This window comes from Pezoporus occidentalis, unplaced genomic scaffold (assembly GCF_034315485.1).
Source record: "Pezoporus occidentalis ecotype Australia unplaced genomic scaffold, CSIRO_AGI_Poc_V1 ctg20, whole genome shotgun sequence".
Taxonomy (NCBI): domain Eukaryota; kingdom Metazoa; phylum Chordata; class Aves; order Psittaciformes; family Psittacidae; genus Pezoporus; species Pezoporus occidentalis.
The window spans coordinates 3,916,010-3,936,689 of NW_026913856.1; the positions used below are offsets into that span (position 1 = coordinate 3,916,010).

The window sequence follows — 20,680 nt, forward strand, 5'->3', positions numbered from 1 at the left end:
AGTCATCTGCACTGGCAGGAGAATGGACTTGAAGACCTGCTAGGGCTTTTTGGCTCTGATTTTCTGTGATTTAACTATGTCTGGATATGTACAGAAAAGGAATTATACAGCAGTAGCATTTTATTACTACGGTGCTAGCCCTGTGTGTTTTCCAGCCCTAATGTATGCTAAATACTTTTTTCGCTTTGGTTATTTGTTTTGCCGTAGCATCCAGAGGGTTTTGTCAGATCAGTGTTTCCTTTGCATTAGTAGCTTTATGAGCAATTGAAAGAAATCTTACAGGCTTCGGTGACAGACTGACTCTCGTTGTTTATGCTTTGGCAAGTCTGTCAGCTGGTAGCCTAACTTTCTTAAAAGACTTTGGTATCTCTGATCTCATGCACCTGTAGGAGAAGGCATTCTGTGATAAACTCTCTTCAGTTCCCATGAGGTAGCTCTAAGTCCTGTTAATGAGCATGGGAAATAAGTTATAAGTATAGAGTTTTCTTTCTTACAAAATCTTTTACAGGTTTCTTAACAATAAACTAGTAGGAAAGACAAATTAAGTATGTGTTTGTTTTTCCTAAACAAAACTATCATTTGAGCTCTAAGTTGTATAGATCTTGGTTTCTTGGAAAACAACTATGATAATTTTAAAGTGTGAAGGAAAAAGTTTATATGAACTCATACATTTTAATAAAATCTGTATTTTTATTTCCCACAAAATGTTATGTGAAGAGGCCTTTTGTGCTCAGTGGTGAACATCTTACACTTCTGGGTGCAGGTAGTTTTATTGTCTGTTTAATTTCTCCAGTCTACTGTGGCTTTCAGGGAAACTGGGATGCTACAGAATTGGCTGGTCTTGATGACAGCTGACCCAATAACTAAAATTTACAAGATAGAGAATAGATTTGTTTGTCTTTTGAAATTCTGCTTTTCTGGAGCACTTCGTGACCCTAGGTACTGTTTTTTATCAGCAGATGCAAGGGTGTACTCAGTCACATCACAGCCCGGGAGCCTGATCTTCCCTGGTTGACAGCTATTGGAAAAGGGTCTTCAAGGACTGTGTTTCACAGATGTCTTCCAGGATAAGAAAACTAAAATGGAACAACTCCAGAAAAAGGATCCCTAAATTTTATTGAGTTAAACATCAAAACCTATTGCAGCTGGGGAGGGTGGTGGGATTGCAGGGAGCAGGGGGAAAACTGCTGAGATTGTAAATCTACCTTAATCAAAAAGTTGTAGAGACAGAAAAATAAAAATCCTTCTTGAATATGCTTGAGAATCTTAGAGATTGTGGAAACTACGTGAAGAATGAAGAAATGTCATCCTCTGCTCAGCAGGAATTTAACAGGGTCTGGTTGCACACAGAAAACAAATCATGCAACAGAGGGAGCATGGAGAAAAACATAAATAATAAACAGGAGGAAAGAGTTACTCTGAAAAGAAATATTTACCATAAATTGGAATAGTACTTCAGAGCTAAGAAGGCTTCCTTTTTTGAAAGTAAAAATCAGAGATGATTAATCTTCAAGTTATCATGCTTCTGAGATTTGATAGGAATCTTTTATTCCTGTTTGGATTTGCAAGGTGTTGCAGCCTTGTCCACAGATAAAATTTGAGCTCAGAGTATATAAACACAGGTAAATTAAGCTGTATTCCTGTAAATATATTCTAAAAAATCCTTCATCCTCACAGAAGGAAATAAGTTTTTGTTTGCATTACCAGTACTCCTGAGTTGATGCAGCTGTTTCTCTTTCTGAGACCTTTTTTATCCATGCAGTTTCAAGTAAAGCTTTGGGGGAGAAGGGTTTTCCAGATTATTTTAGATCCTGCAGATCTAAACTTCAGATCCATCAGATTATGAGCTTCCCTTATGAGAAGAAGAGTGCTCTCCAGTTTTTCTTGCCTTCAATTACAAAGATTCTGTAATAACCTAAATGTGATAAGTTCATTGGATCTCCTAAAGTTGGCTCTGGGAGAAGATAGAATAAAAGACAACTGCTGTTTAAGTCTTGATCTACCTCTTACTTCCTTGTAGCCCAGCCTGAACACAATGTAACTAGGACATAAAATGGAAATCTAACTTTGTGAAAGATGGTGCTGAAGGATTTACAGATCAAATTATTTGGAGAAAGACCGTTTGTTATGTTGCAGTAATAGCAACTAATTTTAGCCTCCCTTGTCATATGAAATGCAATGCAAAGCTGTTATTTCTGTGATTTATTATTATTCTCCCCTTCCTGCCTGTGATTTCTGTGTCTTTTAGTATTCCTGGCTTGTTGTCTAGATACACCTTCCTCACTGGGTATTTCCTCCAGGAGTGAAGGCCGCAACCTTCGTTCCATGTGAAGACAGTGCTAGGGTTAGGATGAGAGTAGGAGAAGAGGTCTTAGTACACCTAAATGGCTAGATTTGTTCAAGTTACCTCTCTTATCTACATCTAGTGTTTCCTCTCTGCTGGTTACCAGCTCAGAGAGTTGATTGAATGTCTCTGTTATGGAAAATCAAATAAATGATCTATTTCTAATAATGGTCTGAGCTCAGATGGATTGGCATTAGCTGATTTTTGTGAGGGTGGAAGAGAAAGACCAACCAATTTTTCATATTAGGCTTTTGGAACTAAAAAAACACTGAATTGAATCTCCTCTTCATTGAGTGGGCACAATGTGAGGAATTACGGCTGGTATTAATCCACTTTATAGACAAAATGACTGCCCTCCTGTGACTGTATGCAACGTAGCATTTAAATTTAGCCAGCATCAGTGTTTGATAGTTCAGAGTCTGTGGGGTTTGGTATTTGAGTAAGAATGTGGATTTCTGGGTGTGATCCTTTGGTCTGCATTTCTCAGTTTAATCATCATGTATTTGACTAAACCCAGCATACTTTAACTGGGGGACAGCACTAATGTTTCAGTTCTAAATAACTACCTATTAATATTGTCAATATTTACAGTCATTGTGTCGTGTCATTTGCCTGATCCTCAGCATGAGAACACTTCTATCATCAAAACAGTTAGCAGCCAGAAATGAGCACTGAAGTTACAGATGGAATTTTATTTGTGTCTTTAGTTTTGAGTGGTACACAGTGCCACTTGGTTTGAAATAAAGTTATCTTCAGCCAAAGAGTAAGACATCGTTTTAATGTTCTCAATGTTCAAGGAAAAAAAATTATCCTGAAAAATCTTGAATTATCTTAAAGATAGAAAATAGTGTTTGTCAGCAGCTACTACTTGGAATTTACTGAATTGATAGCAGCAATTCACAGTTATGTAGGACTTCAACATGTATATTTTCGCTGCAGTTATTTTCCTACACTTTAAAATAGGTTGGTTTGGTTTGGTTTGTTTTTTTTGTGGCAAGAATCGGCATTTGCAAACAGTTTGTTCACTTACACTAAGTGTAGAAATATGGAAAAGACAGCAGTTACAAATTATGATTCTCCATTTGGAATTTCAGTCTCTTCTTATTTCCCTAACCAGACCCAAAATGGAGAAGGCCAGATTTTCAGCTGGCCTCCTTAACTGAGGCCTCAAACTCTATGAGTACATTCATTTTTCATGCTGCAAGCAGAAGCACTCTGAAATCTTGTGGGTGCAATTAAGATTTCAGAGCCTGCTGAAAATTTACTCCAGAAAACTGTTTTTCTTACATGTATTATAACTGACATATTGCAGGTGTGTTGTTTTTAATTCCAGTTTAACCACGATTAAATCATACACATTGTGTGATAAATTCTATTCATGCATATAAATACATATGTAAAAATGGGATCTGTTTAGCACATTGTTGCGTATATACCTTAAAAGATCCAGAAAAAATGAATATATAATTTAAAGAAATTATTAGTGATGCCATTATGCCAATATGCTTAATGGTTCTGTTGTAGAGGTGTCTCTGTCACGGATGATAGTTGACACTGTGTACTGTCTTTCCAAATTTAAACATATTTTCTAACACTGAACAAATCTGTTAGCTCTTTGCCATTTATAGAAATACTGTTTGTGAATTAAAGCTAGTAACAGTTAAGCTATGCCATTTGTCTTTTCAACTTGGAATACAGTTGGTGTTTTGACAGTGCCATTGAGGCACAAACTTCTGGACAACATTGTAAATTTTGAGATATCAAAAAATATCCACATTGAATTAAGAATTGAAGCATGCATAGTTCAGAAGTTACTGTTGCAGACAGCACGTATCTTAAATTTAAATAAGATCAAAGCCTGACTGCACTTGAAACATACATAATAATATTAGGGTGAAACTTTTTTTCCTCCCTTTGTGGTGGTACCATGCCTTATTAAAGCCTAGGGATTGGCTTTCTGCATAAATACTGTTTATTTTTCTTTTTTCTTCTGTTTTTAAGCTCTCATACACAATTACCCCATTGTGGTAGCATGTGTCAAGTCATGTGGATCCAAAACCTGTTTTCCATATTTTTTAAATTAAAAATATCTCCATCTTAACCCCTCCCACTTTTAGAGAGGCAGAGATCATGTTTTCACCAATTACCTTTCATTTCATCTGCTGTATCATGGAAATATCTCGTGCCTCAGAACATTTATTTTTTTTTTAAAGTAAAAGTCTATATTAAAATAAAGACAGTTCACCATAACTTTGCGTATAGTTGCATCTACAAAATATCAATGTTGCTAACAGAATGATTTTGTTAGGTGTTTGTTACACAGTTTTATGGCTATAACTGTGCTGCCTCAAAATCTTGAAAACTTGATGCTTGTGTTTTGAACAGTTTGCACTCTTTTCAGTGTAGCCTAATGATAACTCCCCGGTGGCTTTCTGCTCAGCGTACTGGCTCTTCTGGTTCCTATTCAGTGCCATGTGTTTATACCTAAGCCTAAGCTAAGTCTAAAATGAATCATAAAGTCTTCTTGTCATGTGAAGGCTGGTTTGGGTATTTAAGGAAATAAAATACATATGACTTAATATGCCTGATTAAAACATATTCTGGCACAGATAAAACAAGGATTTTGCAGCATTATAGCTTAATAGTTTTTAAGAAGATCTGTGTGTTTAATGTCTTCTAAAAAGTCTGAGTAGCTATTTAATTACATATACATTAAAACATATTTAGTCTATTTAGTTAAAGGCTTTCTATGGGAGATAATTAAAACACATGAAGGCAGAGTCTTCTGGCACTTGGGTGTGGAAGCTTTCGTGCTGACATTAGCCAGGCCACGCAGACACCACGTGTCTTAATCTTGGAATCCGAAAATTTGCATTGTAGTCTGAGAAGGTTGTATTTCTTCATTAAGGTACCTCCCAAGGTACCAAAAATCCCAGAGGATGTCGAACTACATTAATTTTTGTCACAACATGGGAACTCTCAGATCTGAATAGCAACATGCAGCTGCAGGAGCTTTCTGAACTCTATTACCGCTCTATATATATCTAGACAAAACAGAGGAAGGAGTTGTCATTGGCAGGTGAAATGTCCAAAATGCATGAAGTGTTTTATTGTTTGAATGATCAAGCGTGGTCCCAAAAATATTTCCAAGGAGTTAAGTATTTTCAATGGGAAATACCGCGAATGTGTAATAAAAGTAGTAATTGACTTTCCTTGTGAGTTGTAACTTTCTTTTTTCTAACAAATACTTACTGTATACAAATGAAATTTGTACATTTAGAAGTACTCACAGAAGCAACAAATCATTCCACGGTTATTGCAAGAATGGATGTTCCTTTTCAGCTGGCTTATGCTTGTTTGTAACTGCTTGCGTATACATGTAAATAATGATTTGTTATTGGGATTCTGAAAAAGATGTATGTGTCTGCTTGGAGGTAGTGAATGTCCCTAGGTGTGCTGCTGAATGAAGCATATTTCCATTGCTGCTGTCACCTAAGCATCAGGGAGATTTAAAACAAAACAAAATATCATTTCAAGGCATTGCAAGGAGTAGAACAAAGTGCTCCTCTTATTGTGCCAGGGCTTGAGAAAAGGAAGAGGATTTCTTTTCTTATTTTGTGTGTTGTCCTTGTGAAACTCATACAGGAGTAGAAGGAGAACTTCCAGCTTGGATCATTTGTGAGGGAAGATGCTTTGACCAATGCAGGTTTTACTGAGGCCAGTTTGAGGTCCAGATTACAAATGTTGAATGTGTTAAGGTTAAATATTTAAAAATGTTAAATGTTTAAGTGTTTCTTTATTTAACATTGGGTCTGAATTTCTCTTCAGAAGTTCAACTTTAAAATTTTCACTATAGCTGAAATTGCTTCTGTAACTCATTAAGAGGAAGAATAGGCCTTTAAAACTCTTCTGTCCCCCTACAGGTAAAATGGCAATTTTTCTATAAAGGAAGATAATTTACTAATTTCTGGCTGAATAAGATGATATGGGGCTTTTTTAGTTGCTTTTGTTTTGTTTTGATTTTTTTTTTTTGTTATTTTGTTTTTATTCCCTTCCCTGTACGTGTAAAAACAGGTACTACAGTGAAATGAGAACTAATGGATGTTTTCTGTTTATTTCTAAATCTGTTGAGATGTCTGTTCCTTCTCCAAACTTTTATGAAATTGTATACTGAAGATTTTATAGTGGTAATGTATAATGATTGAGAGATGTTTGACCTATATGGCCGTATGCAGATAATATATTATGAAGACATAAGGGCAGCTACTGATAATAATTCTCACGTATTTCGTACGGAGGAAGAAGCTGAGCAGTTTAAGTGCGCACTCCCATTAATCTCTTTGAAGTGGGGCAGAAGTATTTGCTGATCAACAGTGTCAAATCCTGCAAAGAAATCCAGTAGGATCAATTTCAGAGAATTTTCCTTGCTTCTATCAGGAGGTCATCCATCAGGGCTCTAAGTCCTGTGTTAGTAGCTTGCCTTAAAATGAAGCCTGTCTGACAAGGATCCACAATTCTGTCAGCTGACAGGTGGCAAAGAGGGTCTTTTTGCTGACTTTTCAGTCAATATTTTTAGAGAAAGGGAAGTTTGACGTTAAGCATTCATTTGCAAAAGCATTGGTTAAGCAATGCTCTTCTGTTTGTTTTCGTCACACAAATGCATATTTTTTGGCCATTATTAGATTATAAATGGTTCTGAGATTTCCTGCTGCTGCCTGATTCTTAGTGATTTTCTTGTTGCTCAGTTTCCCATCAGTGCTGCTTGTAAAACTAAGAGGGATTTTTGGAGAGGGTTGTCTAACTCACCCTTTTCCTGGAGAGCCATTAGCCTAGCCTGCATGTTGGTTATCTCCTTTGTGAAAGTAGCCATTCCCTCACAGAAGGAAGTGCCATTTTGTAACTTCCAGAGAAAGCAACATGGGTGATGTTATGGGATGTAAAAGTTCAGTGGGCCATGACTTTACTTCTTTGTGGAAGAGCAGTCACAACTCTGCCTTCTTTGCTGGCCGTGACATAGGCTTACAGTTGCTTATGGGACTTTGGGGATATGGCAAGGCCTTTTCTGTTGAATTTCTGCGTAATTCCAAACAGTGTGAACTTTTTAAATCACTTGAGAAGTGCCCCAGATGGTGTGACATTCTGCTTCATTGGAAGATTTGAAAGTATTCCCTTTGCATAATTTCTGGTTAACTATTTCATTACGCTTGAAATGGGAGAACACCAAAGCCAAGAGCTCTGTTGACATTTTGGCAGTGCTTGTTTAACCTCCTAGTGCACAGGCTACATTTGTTGAAAAATATTATTCTTACCTTTGCAAATCATCAGTAATTAATTCCCTTGGAAATATCTACTGCTGCACACAGCCAGCTTGGGAGGCTGCTGACAGATCATAGGTTTACATCAGGTGCTAACAAATTGATTATTAAATTTCATAACTAACTGATTCATAGCAAGAACTTAATTTCTGTACCTCTAATGTATTCACTGACTGTATTTTCAAACAGTGCAGGATGTCTGAATTGCTTTGCTGCTTCTAGTGGTGAATTGAGCACAGCATATTAGATGGGAATGACTTGCCCAGTGCAAGGGTTAGTAATGTATCACAGGCTTGTGAAATGCACAAGATGTTAAATTGTTATCAGCTGGGATATTCACTATTGAGAATGACCTTGTTAATTCTATATGCTTTTCATTTCCAATAAATAGTAGCTACAGTTACCAGTACAGTAGGTTTTCTTGTAGTAATGTGCAGCTTGCAGTTAAAGCAGGGTATTCCTGAGTCTCAGTCATGCTGTGAAGGATAAGAAACAGTGCTATGATGGAGCAGCTCATGTTCAAGTCCCAGTACATACTTAAATCGTAATGGTAGACCATGTTAGCTCACTTGGTGTGATATAAGTCACTGACTGAAGGCATTTTAAGGAGGCATAGGGGTACATATTCAAAACACACTGCAAGGTTTTGACTATACAGTGTTTACAGAGATATCAAATAGGAGTCACGGTTAGAGGGAGCAGCATGGTTTAGAGTAAACTCTAAAGAAAATTTTCCTTTGCTGCTGACATTTTTTGTTGGACTTAGCTGTGCCTTTGATGTAGAAATACAAACTATTTTAAACCAAGGAGAGATTTTTTTCGTTAGGCTCAGGAGGAAGATTAATGCGGATTGTAGCAATGTTTTTAATGAACTTGTGAAATCAAGGTCATAGCTCTGCTATCACTTAAAAATACTCCTGCCATAAAGCAAAGATGTAGTGCCAGATGTGTGGTGTGAATTGTCATGTATCTTAAAAATTTGGTTCCTGCATAATGATATGTTCAGTGATACAGAGCTCTGCACCATTGAGATTAGAATCTGTCATCTGTGGCTGAAATTCATAACGATATGGTGGCTGTTACGTACCTAATCTCATTAATTTCCTGGTGTGTAAATGTCCAGGTCACAAAAACTTAGATGGCAATTTTCAGTAATTGGACCTTTGTTAGCAGTCTGTTGAGAGACACCGATAGCTTAATGGACACAGATCTAAATCTGAGAGGTGGTTCTTTCTGAGCTGAAATGAAGCACAACAACAGTATCTATTGATACAGTGGTTTAGGTTTCTCTTCTGTGGTGTTTTCTAGAGAAATCAACTTTTAACCATTTAAAACTACTAATGCTAATTAAAATAAAGGAATTCTAAAAGTGAATCTGATACTACCTTTTCAATATGCTATTAGTTTAAAATGCCTCTGTATTTATATTTCTTCACAGATTTTTCTAATAGAATACTGTAAATACTATTAACTCTACGGTCTTCTAATTTTAATTACTTTTACTTTAAAAGGAAATTAGAACAAAATGTGTGAAAAATACAAATCTCATGAACAGGACTGAAGCATAATTTTCTTTTATAGAACCCAGTTAAATGCCCTAACAATTGAAGAGTGACTACATTTTATAGTTTTATAATTCTAGAATTGTTTTTTAATCACTTGACCTGACAGATTTAGGTATAGAGTGCATATTTTGCCTCTGGTAGTTATTGTGTAATTAGAATTAATGAAGGATACTGCAATTCAGATAGGTGGAATATAGTTTTGGTTCATATCTGAATTCTTTCTGTCTTATTGCAGTTGGTTACCTCACAGTGCTAATGACAACTATCAAATAGAATTAAGGTCTTTTAAAAAGTGCTATATTTGCTTTCACAGGGAATGGTGATGGTATTTTCTGCATTACTGCTGTACTCATATATTTCAGTCCTAATACAGGAGTCTGTTATGCCAAAAATTGCACCTGTGTTGAAGAAGCTTGTTCCTTTTTCCCAGCAGATTTACAAATGTGTAAATTAATTATCACTGGAGTTTTTCATAAACTTTCAGAAGAGATGGTGAATCATCCAAAGTTTTCACACGTGCACATGAGAGATCCTTGCCTTTAAAAGGACAGTCCCTCTTTGTCTGCAGTTTCTCTTGCAGGTGTAGTATGTATGTGAAGGTATTATAAGTGTTACTGACCAAAAGGCAAATCAGAAATCCAAGACTTCAGAAAATAAGCTTCCCAAAGTACACAAATGTTTCATACTGCTTCTGAAGCTTTTTGTTCAGATTTTCCAAGTTGGCACACATACAGATATTAGGTTGTTAACTTTGTATTAAAGCAGACAACATTGGTAACTTCCCAGCAGGCTTGAAGTTGATATTTATTTTAATAAGGAAATACAGCCTACTGTTTATGTCAGTGCTTATGCAGCTGAAAAGGTACATCTGATTCCCTCAGAAATGTCTTTCTGAAAGCTGGGCTATCAAAATCTCGGGTTTTCAAACATGCCTGAAGGAGTCTAATTACTTAGGTTTGTTTGACAACCTGGGGCTTCATGTTTCACATTCTTTTCCAGAATTCCTTTTGCAGATGCTCAGAGTTGGAGTATGTGTGTCCTTCAACCATACAGGAAAAAGAACTGACTGACTCTGGGTCTCCTGTCATCTTTTGTGTGTAGGGCTGCAAGGAAATACTTGAGAAGAACAGAGGGCAAGCAGCTGTTTTTCCTAGTTGTGCTTCATTTGTTATCTTCACAATTAGAGTTTATGTTGGGTGGTTGATTTTGTATCATGGGATACAAAACTGCCCAGTCGCAGTAAAGATATAATAGGCTGGAATGGGCTAAACAAAGAAATGTGTTAATGTGGTGGAGTTAGGACATCACAGGTACTAGTGCGCTGTTAATGCAGGAAGGAAAGGTGCTTGTTTGGCCATCGTTATTTTATGTGACCTTTCTATTTAATTATATTATGGCCAGGGATGCCAGAAGCAGGCTCTCAAGTCTGAGGTTTACAGATCAGGTGCACTTGCTGAGGTCTGTGCATCAGACTAACTCAAGGACAAGAATACACTGTCGGTGTCAAGGTTGCTCCAGAGATGGAACAATCTAGCAAATGCAAACCCATCTGAGGTCCAAGAGCCAGAGTCTTGTGTTTCACAAGGATTTCAAAAAATACAAGAAAGGGCAGAAAGGTTATTTGTCCTTGATCTTGTTTTGGAGATTGGGAAGGCTTTAATGTGCATCGTATCCTGAGATTACAGTGGAGATATGAAGGAATTTGAAGTTTCCTGGATCTGATTTTTGACTGAGAGGGGTGTGTGACAGTCTAGGTTCTTTCTTACCTTAGTTTGGTAAAATCTTACCCTTTGCAAAGCAAATTAGGAATGCTTCACTTCAAGTTCCTTCCTTGCAAACTGGGCTGGCGAGGTTCAGTGAGGAAGGATTCTGTCGCTCTCTTAGAACCTTAGAAATGTTCTAATCTCTCCTACGTATTGTGTGCATTTTCCCACCAAAGATTACAGTTTCTGGAGGATGTTTATATTTTCCATCTCATTCTTTTCAAATTGTATTTTTTAACAGCTTACTTCACAAGGTGCAACAGTTTAAAACATGGGCATACGTCATGTTGCATTGTGTCTTTATCTTTTAATCGTTTTTGCCCTGCCAGTTGTGCAGATATGTACCCCATATTAGAAAGTGACAGGAGTTGCTTCTCCCTTAGAAACAGTTTCTTTTCTAAATGCCCTAGAAGGAGCCTGTTTGCTGGATAGCAGTTGGGAGAGCAGTGTTATTGTTGAGCTATTTCTGGTGACCTGCTCATGCATATCAGTCAGCTATCCGCTAATCACTATTGTTGTGAAAGTTCAGGACATATGGAGTTTGCTGTGGTCCTTGAGATGTGAAGTATTACCGTTCTACTTGGTATTTTTGAGGGAAGGGGAGAACCCATAGGGTCTGGCTCTGGTATGCTGTAGTGGGCTAAATAAAGTAGATTCGGATAGTGAGAAACAGAGGTTAAAACACTCGCTTTCTTCTCTCTCCTCCACCCGTCCCTTTCCCCAGTCTCAGATTCACCCCTTCATCCCAACTCCTCTACTTTCCCCTATCCTGAGCAGGGCAGAAGGATGAGGAGTGGTGGTCAGCACACAGCATCTCCTCTCTGCTGTTTCCTCCTCCTCACAGCATTGGGTACCTCTGCCTCCTTCTTTGGGCCTGCAGCACCAGCTCTCCTCTTCTCCCACCATGCTGCTCACCCTGCTCTTTCACACTTTCTCCCCTCACCCCTCTCTGCTGGATGGCCTTTCCCCTCTTCCTAAGTGCTTTATTTTCCCAAAGCTGCCACCATTGTGGCTGAGGGCTCCACTGTGCCTTGCGGTGGAGCTGCCACACAACTGGACATGCACACTGACAGAGAGCCCTCATGCCTGCACTGAGGCATGGCTGGCTGGCTCACATAGGAATGCAATTACATGTATTTCATTGAGATTTCTGTCCCCTGACTCACTTCTCTCCAATACCCCTGATTACCCAGGCCTCTCCACATCTTGATCTGCAATGCTGCCGTGTTTGGTGTTCCCTTTGTCTTGACGGAGGATGAGCTGGAGTCCACCTTCCAGGTGAACCACTTGGGACACTTCTACCTCGTCCAGCTTCTGGAAGATGTTTTACGTCGGTCATCTCCTGCTAGGGTGGTGGTGGTGTCCTCCGAATCACACAGGTTGGTGAAAGTTAGCTTTGATTTAGCTGAAACATTTAATCCTGAGAGCACAGAATGGTTGCGGCAGAACTGCAAAAGTTTTTGGAAATGAATGGCCTTGCTCTTGTAAAGCATTTGCTTTTGAATAATCTTTTTAGAAATAGAAGCATTACTAATGCCTCTGGATGTTACTGGATTTGGCTCTGTCGATGAATAAAGCGTGTTCTAGTTTTATAACAGTATGTAGATATTTTTTCATCATTCTTTGTATGAATGCAGATTTTTGCCGCATTTCAGACCACTCATTGATTTTGCAAGGAGATGGAATAATAATTGATCAAATCTGAATGGCATGACCCGTATTGATTTGTCATTCAACAACTTCAACATCTTACCAAGAAGAATGTGCAGTTATTTTAGCAGGAGAAACAATGCAATTAAAAACTGCTAGATGAAATCCAATTGTTTTATAATGAGAAATTAGGGAATTCAATGCAGACATTAGCTATATAATTGTAAAATGAGAAGTAGTGTAGTTAATACATATTAGAAATCTGGCCATGCCTCTTTTGGTGAGTTTTTTTAATTAAAATGTTAGATGCTCATCTTTTCTACTGCCAGGAGAAGTAAAGTTGGCAAAGACAATGTTGGTGAGGTTTGGCTTATTGAAGACATGCTTGTGGTGTTTGTGTTAATAACTGAAAAGGAGTATTTGATTTAAATGAAGTTCTCTGTGCAAAATGCATGCCCCAATTCTGAATCTTAGTGGGCACAAAACACTTACTGCCTTCCAATTTAGTTCAGGTTCTGCAGGATTAAACCTATATTGTCCAGCTTTAAACATTACTGTTGATTTCTATTTCACTTTTGGTCATGTGTAACAGCCCTAGCAAACGGAAAGGAAGAATGTGTAAGTGCTTTTTTTATTTTTTTTCCCCCTGCCTTCATATTTCTGAAATGTTTTAGTGACCCAGAATGAAGCTTATTTTTTTTAATCATGTTTCCATAAAATGTAACCCCAGGGACCTGGTAGAAAGAGACCAGCCAAGGGTCGGGCTGAAACCTTTATCACTTCCAAACACAGGGGCTTATGGTATAAATGACACACTGCAGATAGATTTACTTTTACCATTTTAAATTTATGATGGCTGAAATGAAAGGAAGCAATAGAAAATGCCAGTAATAATCCTCCCCAGTGTTAAAAGACATGAAATGTCTAGTAATTAGGTGGTAACAAAATCTGGACATCCTTATCTTTGCAAATCACACCAGGTTTGTGAAAGCAAGTAGCAGAGTCCTGTGAGTTGTGAGGGAGGCTACTGCAGGGCAGGCAAGATAGCTCTAGAAATAAATCTGCCAACTCCAATCACTTGCCAGATGTGGAGGGCACAATGGGATACGTATAAATGAGCTGTTATTTAATAGGAGATTATGTTGAATTGTCAGCTGCTTGTTCCCCTTTTGTAAGTTTCCATCTCTGATAGTATTTTAAATGACATCCTTGTTTTTCACTGTATTAAGCGCTATCTGTAACTAGACCACGCATCTCTGGACATCTTTGTCTGTGTTTTCAAAATATTTTTGAAGTGCTCATTGCTAACTCAGTAAGATCAGACAAGGTTTATAGAAGCCTATCAAAAAATAATTACAGCCCATGTTTGAATAAAATGGTAAATGCAACTAGTAAATTTCCCTTTTTCTAAGGGGTCCAATTCATGTATTATGGAATATCTTAACACTAACACTTAGTTATTGTAAATAACTGTGCCTTCCTCCCCCCCCCCCATCTATTTAATAGCAAGAAGTTGATGTAAGGAGTTAGTTTAGACTAACTATTATTTAGTATTATTGGGTAGTAGTACTTTCTGACCTACTTGAGAACTCTGAGCCTTAAACTATGTTGTAAAACAGGAGTGTTGGTATCTAATTACTTCCATAAACCTTGGCTGGATCTTTTCACTGGAGTCAAGACCCCCTGTTAGGGGAAAAATAAAGTCTCCTCTTTGGAGAAAATATTATACTAGACTGCTCCAAGGCAAAATATTTATTTGCCTCTCTGGTTCTTCGTTCATTTCTAGTTACTTCTCTGGATTCAGCACAAATGGATTCTGTTTAAATTAAGCTTTTGCGTACTTTAAGCACATCATATTAAAATCAGAATAATAAATAGTTGAGTTTCCTTCTGTATTTATTTCTGTGTTGTTAATTTGATTGTACAGCCCTTATCCTACTGAATTCAATGAGATTGCCGACATAAGTAAGATTGACTCGTATAAGCACACTTGCAGGGTTGGATTCAAAATATGCCACCGTATTTCCATTATACAGTATTTTATTTATAGATTATTTTTGGTGTCGTGAATGATTACTTGAGGAATGAATATAGGAAATTCCTCCCAGAATAGTATCATTAATTTCAGAAACATATTTTATCTAACTGAAAATTATGAAAAGAAATTTTGTTGTTGAAATTGAAGGGGTAATTCCGCAAGACACAGAACATCCTGGATTCCTCTTGAGTTCAAATACCATAGTTGCTTTTCTCTGAGTGTATTATAATTCTGCTCACAGACTGAATGTAGAAATTCCAGCTGATCTCTTCATTTCTGGGCACAAGATGCAAAATTAGTAAAGATATTTTAAAGCATTTTTCTAGTGTGTACTATAATTATGTTTATCCCTGTTCTCTCCAGCTGATTCTGAAAACTCTGAGTATTAAAAAGAGCTTGCTAAATCCATTTTATTTTTAGTAGCTCTTCTGAATGAAACATAGATCTGTAACTAAATGTAGTATTATTTTCAAATACTAAGATATAACAGTAAATTGATAAATCAAATCAGAAGAATTGGGGAGAAAAATGCTACATGGAAACTTCCTTTTCTTCATCTAAATGTCTTTAGAACATTCACTACTTTGTTATTAAAAAAAAAAAAAAAAGAAGGAAAGAAACAAACAGCTGGTGTTTAATGACTCTGTCAGACCCAATTAAAAAACATCAACTAGTTACTTTGATTTGTGTTCAGCCATGCCATGGGTATACTTAAAAACATTATACTCTGCCAGAACTCATTTTGGCTTTGTTTACATTTATCTTTTAAACATATAAGACTATTGATGGCAAGTTACCAAGGTTATAACCCCTTTATATTCATCAATTTTTAATCTGAAAAAGAGGCTAAGAGGCAGTGAGACTCATCCATAGCTACTTGAACACTTAAATGAAAGTGTGCAGTATGTGAACACTGGATGAAATAATCAAGGGAAGGGAAGAAAAGGAAATGAAAGTACGCTGGTTTTCTGTGCTCATAATGCAGTTATCCTACATTATTTCCTCCAAGTTGATTGTGCTTTTGTGAATCTATGGCAAAATCTTTTTTCTGGATTTAAAATAAAATTATTTGTATGTTACATATGGTGCCTTTAAATCATGAAAACCTTTTGTTATTTCAATTCCTTAATAATTTACTTTTGATAATTATTCAAAATCTTTTTGCCATATTATATGGTACTGTTCACTGGGTCTCAAACAGTTTCCAGTAGATACTTTTAACTGCTAAATGAGTTGTATCTGGCCAAGTTCTACTCTGTTGTCTACATTTTATGTTCTTTTCAATGAGAGCAAAATTAACTCTGGGCTATCTAAGGCATATTTACTGGTTTTTAGATTTACAGAAATTAAAGACTACTCTGGAAAACTCGATTTCAGTCTGCTTTCTCCATCTAAAAAGGAGTATTGGGCTATGTTGGCCTACAATCGTTCCAAACTTTGCAATATACTGTTCTCCAATGAGCTGAACCGACGCCTTTCTCCCCATGGGGTGACGTCTAACTCAGTCCATCCTGGAAATATGATTTACTCCTCCATTCATCGTAACTGGTGGGTGTATACCCTGCTGTTTACCTTGGCTCGACCCTTCACCAAGTCCATGGTAAGTGAATCACAGTATTTTACACATATTCATTTTTTCTAATCAGGGGAGTAAAGTTATAAAAATCCAGATTTATGTATCTGCTTTAACCTATTGTCTTTTATTACTATGACCCTGATTTTAATTACAAAAAATCATTAGTTCATTAGTGCACATTAGTGAAGTGTTCTTTTTAGAGGATTCGTCAGTCATTTTAGATCAACTTTGTCAGTCTTCAGTAAAGGTACGTTGTTAGGTGGAATGCATGACTTCCTTGTTTGAATACATGATTTTCACTGTGATTAAGGTAGTTGAACATCTTAGGTATGGGATAGCTTAGAGTTATTTCTGTGCTCAGTATATGTAAAACATCAAAAAAATTGCTTTGGTTTTTAAGTGGAATACGCTTGACTGCATTTTTTATGTAAACAGATGCCCTAGTTAAAAAAGATACTACAGACATTATTAATGGCTAAGAGAAAGTGCCTTCAGTGGTAAAAGCACCTTCATTCATATTTAAAAATAAAAATAAAAACAAAAACAAAACCCCAGCAATTTGCTTGATTCTTCCAAAGCACCGAAGGCAATGGGTGTTTTCCCTTTGTCTCCATTGGAGTGGGACCAGGACATAATGAAAGATTGCACAGTTCTTTCATAACCAACAGTATAAGGCTTCATTAGATGAGAATTTGCAGCATCACCAGTTACTCTTATCCCTTGAACCTCTGGCCCAGGTTATCCTCTCTTTAGGCAGAGGATGACTGTTGCTTCATTGAGAACTGCCTTCCTTTACCTTTCTATTTCTCATCCCTTATTCACAAAGAAGGGTATTCCCAAAAGTGAAGCAGAGAGGGAGTCTCCCTGAATGTTTACAGCTATGAATCATGGAAATGGGAAGATTCATACCCCTGCAGAACTGATCTAGGCACAGCAATTTATTCAAGCCCAAACCAGGCTGTTTTTGCAGAAGACTTCACAAGTGACAAGTAGTTGTGTTGTAGCATAACTTACTGTCTGCTGAGCTGGGGATTCAGACCAATTAACTTTATTTTAGAAAGAGCAGAGAAGAAATTGTTAGGGCAGAGGAATCCATCGTTAAGTAGCTTAATCTACCATATAAGCTGTAGCAGCTGAGCAAATCCGTGGTGGAACTTGCATGTATACCTGCACAAAAAAGTTTGCTTCTAATTTTCATTGTCATCTAGGTAATGATATTAATCTCATTTTTTACCATGTCAGTATAAGTGGAAACAACATTTATAGTGTTCAACACTCTGCTTACACGTCCAAAAAAGAACAGCTTCTTGAACAATATTGGATCTCCAGTAAGACTCGTGGAGCAAAATTAAAAACACTGTAATGTGGTACACTGGTAATATGTCAGTCAGGGGAGTCTTCACACCTCTAACCTCTGCCTGCAGTCTGCAGGCTGTACATATGCAAAAACTATTTATGTCCATGATATTGGTAAGTGAGCATTCTGGCACCCTGGGACAAGTAATACCTTTCAACAGCATGCTTTTTTTTGACCAGGACCTTTAAAACCATGTCTCTGCTGTGTTAGGGATAGTTTGTAAAACAAATGCTTGAAGTTCTCCTGAGAATGGGTAAGTGAACGTATGCTATCAATGTCCCATGAAAAGGATCCAGCCTGTGGAACTTTATGAATTGTTAGTTTTATTTGCTCTGACATGGCTTCACAAAGGAACCTTTTGTGTTTCCTGCTCTGAATAACCTCTAAGGAACAAAATGAACAATGAAGTTAATTTTGAATTCTTTAAAACAATTGATAGATTTTTTTTTTCTAAATAGTTATTTATTTATGGGTGGTACATAAAAAAGAATGCAAAATACCAGCACTGAATATCAGCACACTCCAGTTCCAACCCAATCACTTTGGTCTTTTGTGTTTGTTTGTATTTCACAGAGGTTATTTGAATGTTGTGCTGGAGGGTATGAGTGTAAGCATCAGGTTTATAGCTCATATTCTGATATGAATCGTTATGTTCCCCTGAACCTTACCAATATTTTCATTGCCAGTAAAATTATAAGAGTGCCCCTTCCTGGGTAGGCAAACCTGCTGAGCTGAAACTCTCAACATCATCAGTGTAAGAGTTTTTCTGTTTAAAGTTTTGTAGGGAACAAATTATTTGCTGCTTCTCTTTATTTTAGGGATCGCACTGTCACCAACCTGGAACAGACTTTGTTGAGGATCTTTTGGGGGCTTCCTGTCAGTATTTCTGTGGCAACTCACCTCAGATTTTAGATGAGTGTTTTTGTCAGAGTACTGTGTGTGTGTCTTAAGCTTAAAGCTGCAGTCCAAAGGTTGTGAACTCTATGTTCCTGTATTTTGCAAGGATGTCTGCATTGCACAATGCAGCATGATGCAGCAGCATTTAATGTAGTTGAGTCTGAGCTGGGTCCGTAACTGGAATTAAGAGATCCGTGTCAAGGTTGCGTGGAGAGAGGTAAGGTTTATCAGCTCAGGCAAGGTGACTTGCAGATATGCCTGTACCGGTTTTGGTCTCTGAGGCAGTAGCTTTAGATGCTGCAGCATTGTGATACATGGAGAACCTAATCCTTCTGGAGCCCATTTGAAGGTCTTTGCTACATTTTGATCTGTAGACTCCTGGGGTCTGTGTAGATGCATGCATATATATGCATATATGTATACACACATACACACAGAGTTCCACTGCACATACCAGATTATAACTGGTACCTTTTTGTGTTATTGTAAAAGCTGTTAATAAAAAAAATAATCACATCTTTAATTTGCATTTCATAAAGATAGACTTACTAGATGTTCTGTGAGAGGTGGATAGCTTAAAGTTTCAGATCTTTTGATAACTTTGAAGCTAGAGAATTAGAAAATATGTTTGTTTCCCTGCTATTTATTTCCAGAACAATGTAATTCTTACATTATATCCTGGCTGCAAGTTGCTACTTCACACATTTGACTTAGTTGTCATCATTTTCTGTGGTACTTGTAAAATCATCTATTTAACGTTCACTTACTAGAAATCATAACTTTTAGTAATTATTTTGTTTTGTTTCCGACAAGGAAGAAATATACATTGTGTATCCAAAATGTATTTTTTTACTATTTTAATAATATTTTAATATTTAATAATATTTTTTAGTTGTTCAGTTCTTGAGTGTTGAAAAGCTGCACTTTGGTTGATGAGGATGTAGTATTTTCTTCAGAAATGCATGCTGTTGTCTACGGTGAATCACCATCTTGGGGAGAGGTCATGAAGCCTCTGGCATGTGGCACTTGGGGTTATTCGGCATGACAGAATTTAGCTTAGTAAACACTGCTGATAGCTGTTTTAGCTGATTCCCTGAAGAGTTGAATAGTCTAATATCGCACTCTTATTTACCTGTTTGCTGTTATTTGCTGCAAATTTTGTGACTTAATTTCAGTAATCAGGACACTTTATGAAGTCAGGCTGTTTTAACTTAAAATCTGATTTTTCTAAAAGAACAAACATAGTTAGGGTTTATGTCTTTCAAGTGTGAGGATTTTAGGAACTCAATTTTAGTAGCTTGTGTAAATGGTCATACCTTACTGCAGTAAATGCAACTCCACGTTTTGCAAACTTGTTCTATGAGTCACTACAGCATAAAAATCGTGTTATGTTTGTACTGGTTATAGTAAATCCTTGTGTGGAATCACAGGGAGCTGTCTCGTCAGCTTTTGAAACAGCAGAATATTTAAATCACTGATGCTTATTAAGTAGAGCTGAAACTGGAAACTGAGCCTATTCCTTTTTTCCAACCCACCTTTTTTTTAAGATCTAAAATCTATAAGGATTTGCTAGACAGAAATGGAGAACAAGTCTGTTTTTGTAGTAAGCAGTAGTTGCAAGTAAATTACCATTTCATTATTGTAGTAACTGTAGCTCTAATAATGTTCAAAGGGCTTCTCTTTTACTTACCACTGTATAGTTACTGAGTAAATTGGAGAAGCTTGTAGTATAATTAAATGTCAATTGAAACAGGTGGCCACTGTAAATAACAGTTTGGAAGAGAAGCTCTGAACGTTACTGCATAGGCCGTGCATGTGCTTAGCTGGTTTGATCTAAGGGTTCACGGTTCTACTCCTCTTGCTTTTTCTCAACTTCTTCTTTTCTTTTTACCTCTTTCCTCTGTGCTCTTTTGCTCTTCTTTTCTCCTTCTGTCTCTCTTTTCTTTCCTTTCCTTAAAGTTGTCTCTAGTGCAGTTTGACTAAGTTACTTTGTTTTAAGTTAATGCTAAGTCATTCAGGACCCATCTGATTTGTTCTTATTTACACACACGATTAAAATTAAATACCTTTATTATAAGTTTGGAGCTTACACTGAGTGTGCTATCTAGTGTCACCCCCCAGTGATTTTGTGAGTGTACAATGGCATATAAAATTAGAAGCAGAGTGCCATTACTG

The 20,680-nt window shown here is 37.0% G+C and overlaps 1 protein-coding gene across 9 annotated transcripts in view; it reads left to right on the plus strand.

The window, feature by feature from the left end:
• WWOX (WW domain containing oxidoreductase) overlaps positions 1 to 20,680 on the plus strand; it is a 524,801-nt gene that overhangs the window by 115,428 nt on the left and 388,693 nt on the right. For all 9 annotated transcript variants that reach the window (XM_062618287.1, XM_062618285.1, XM_062618290.1 and 6 more), the window contains exons 7-8: positions 12,181 to 12,366; positions 16,011 to 16,275. In XM_062618287.1, coding sequence (XP_062474271.1) covers positions 12,181 to 12,366; positions 16,011 to 16,275 — 451 coding nt within the window. The remainder of the gene's footprint in view (positions 1 to 12,180; positions 12,367 to 16,010; positions 16,276 to 20,680) is intronic.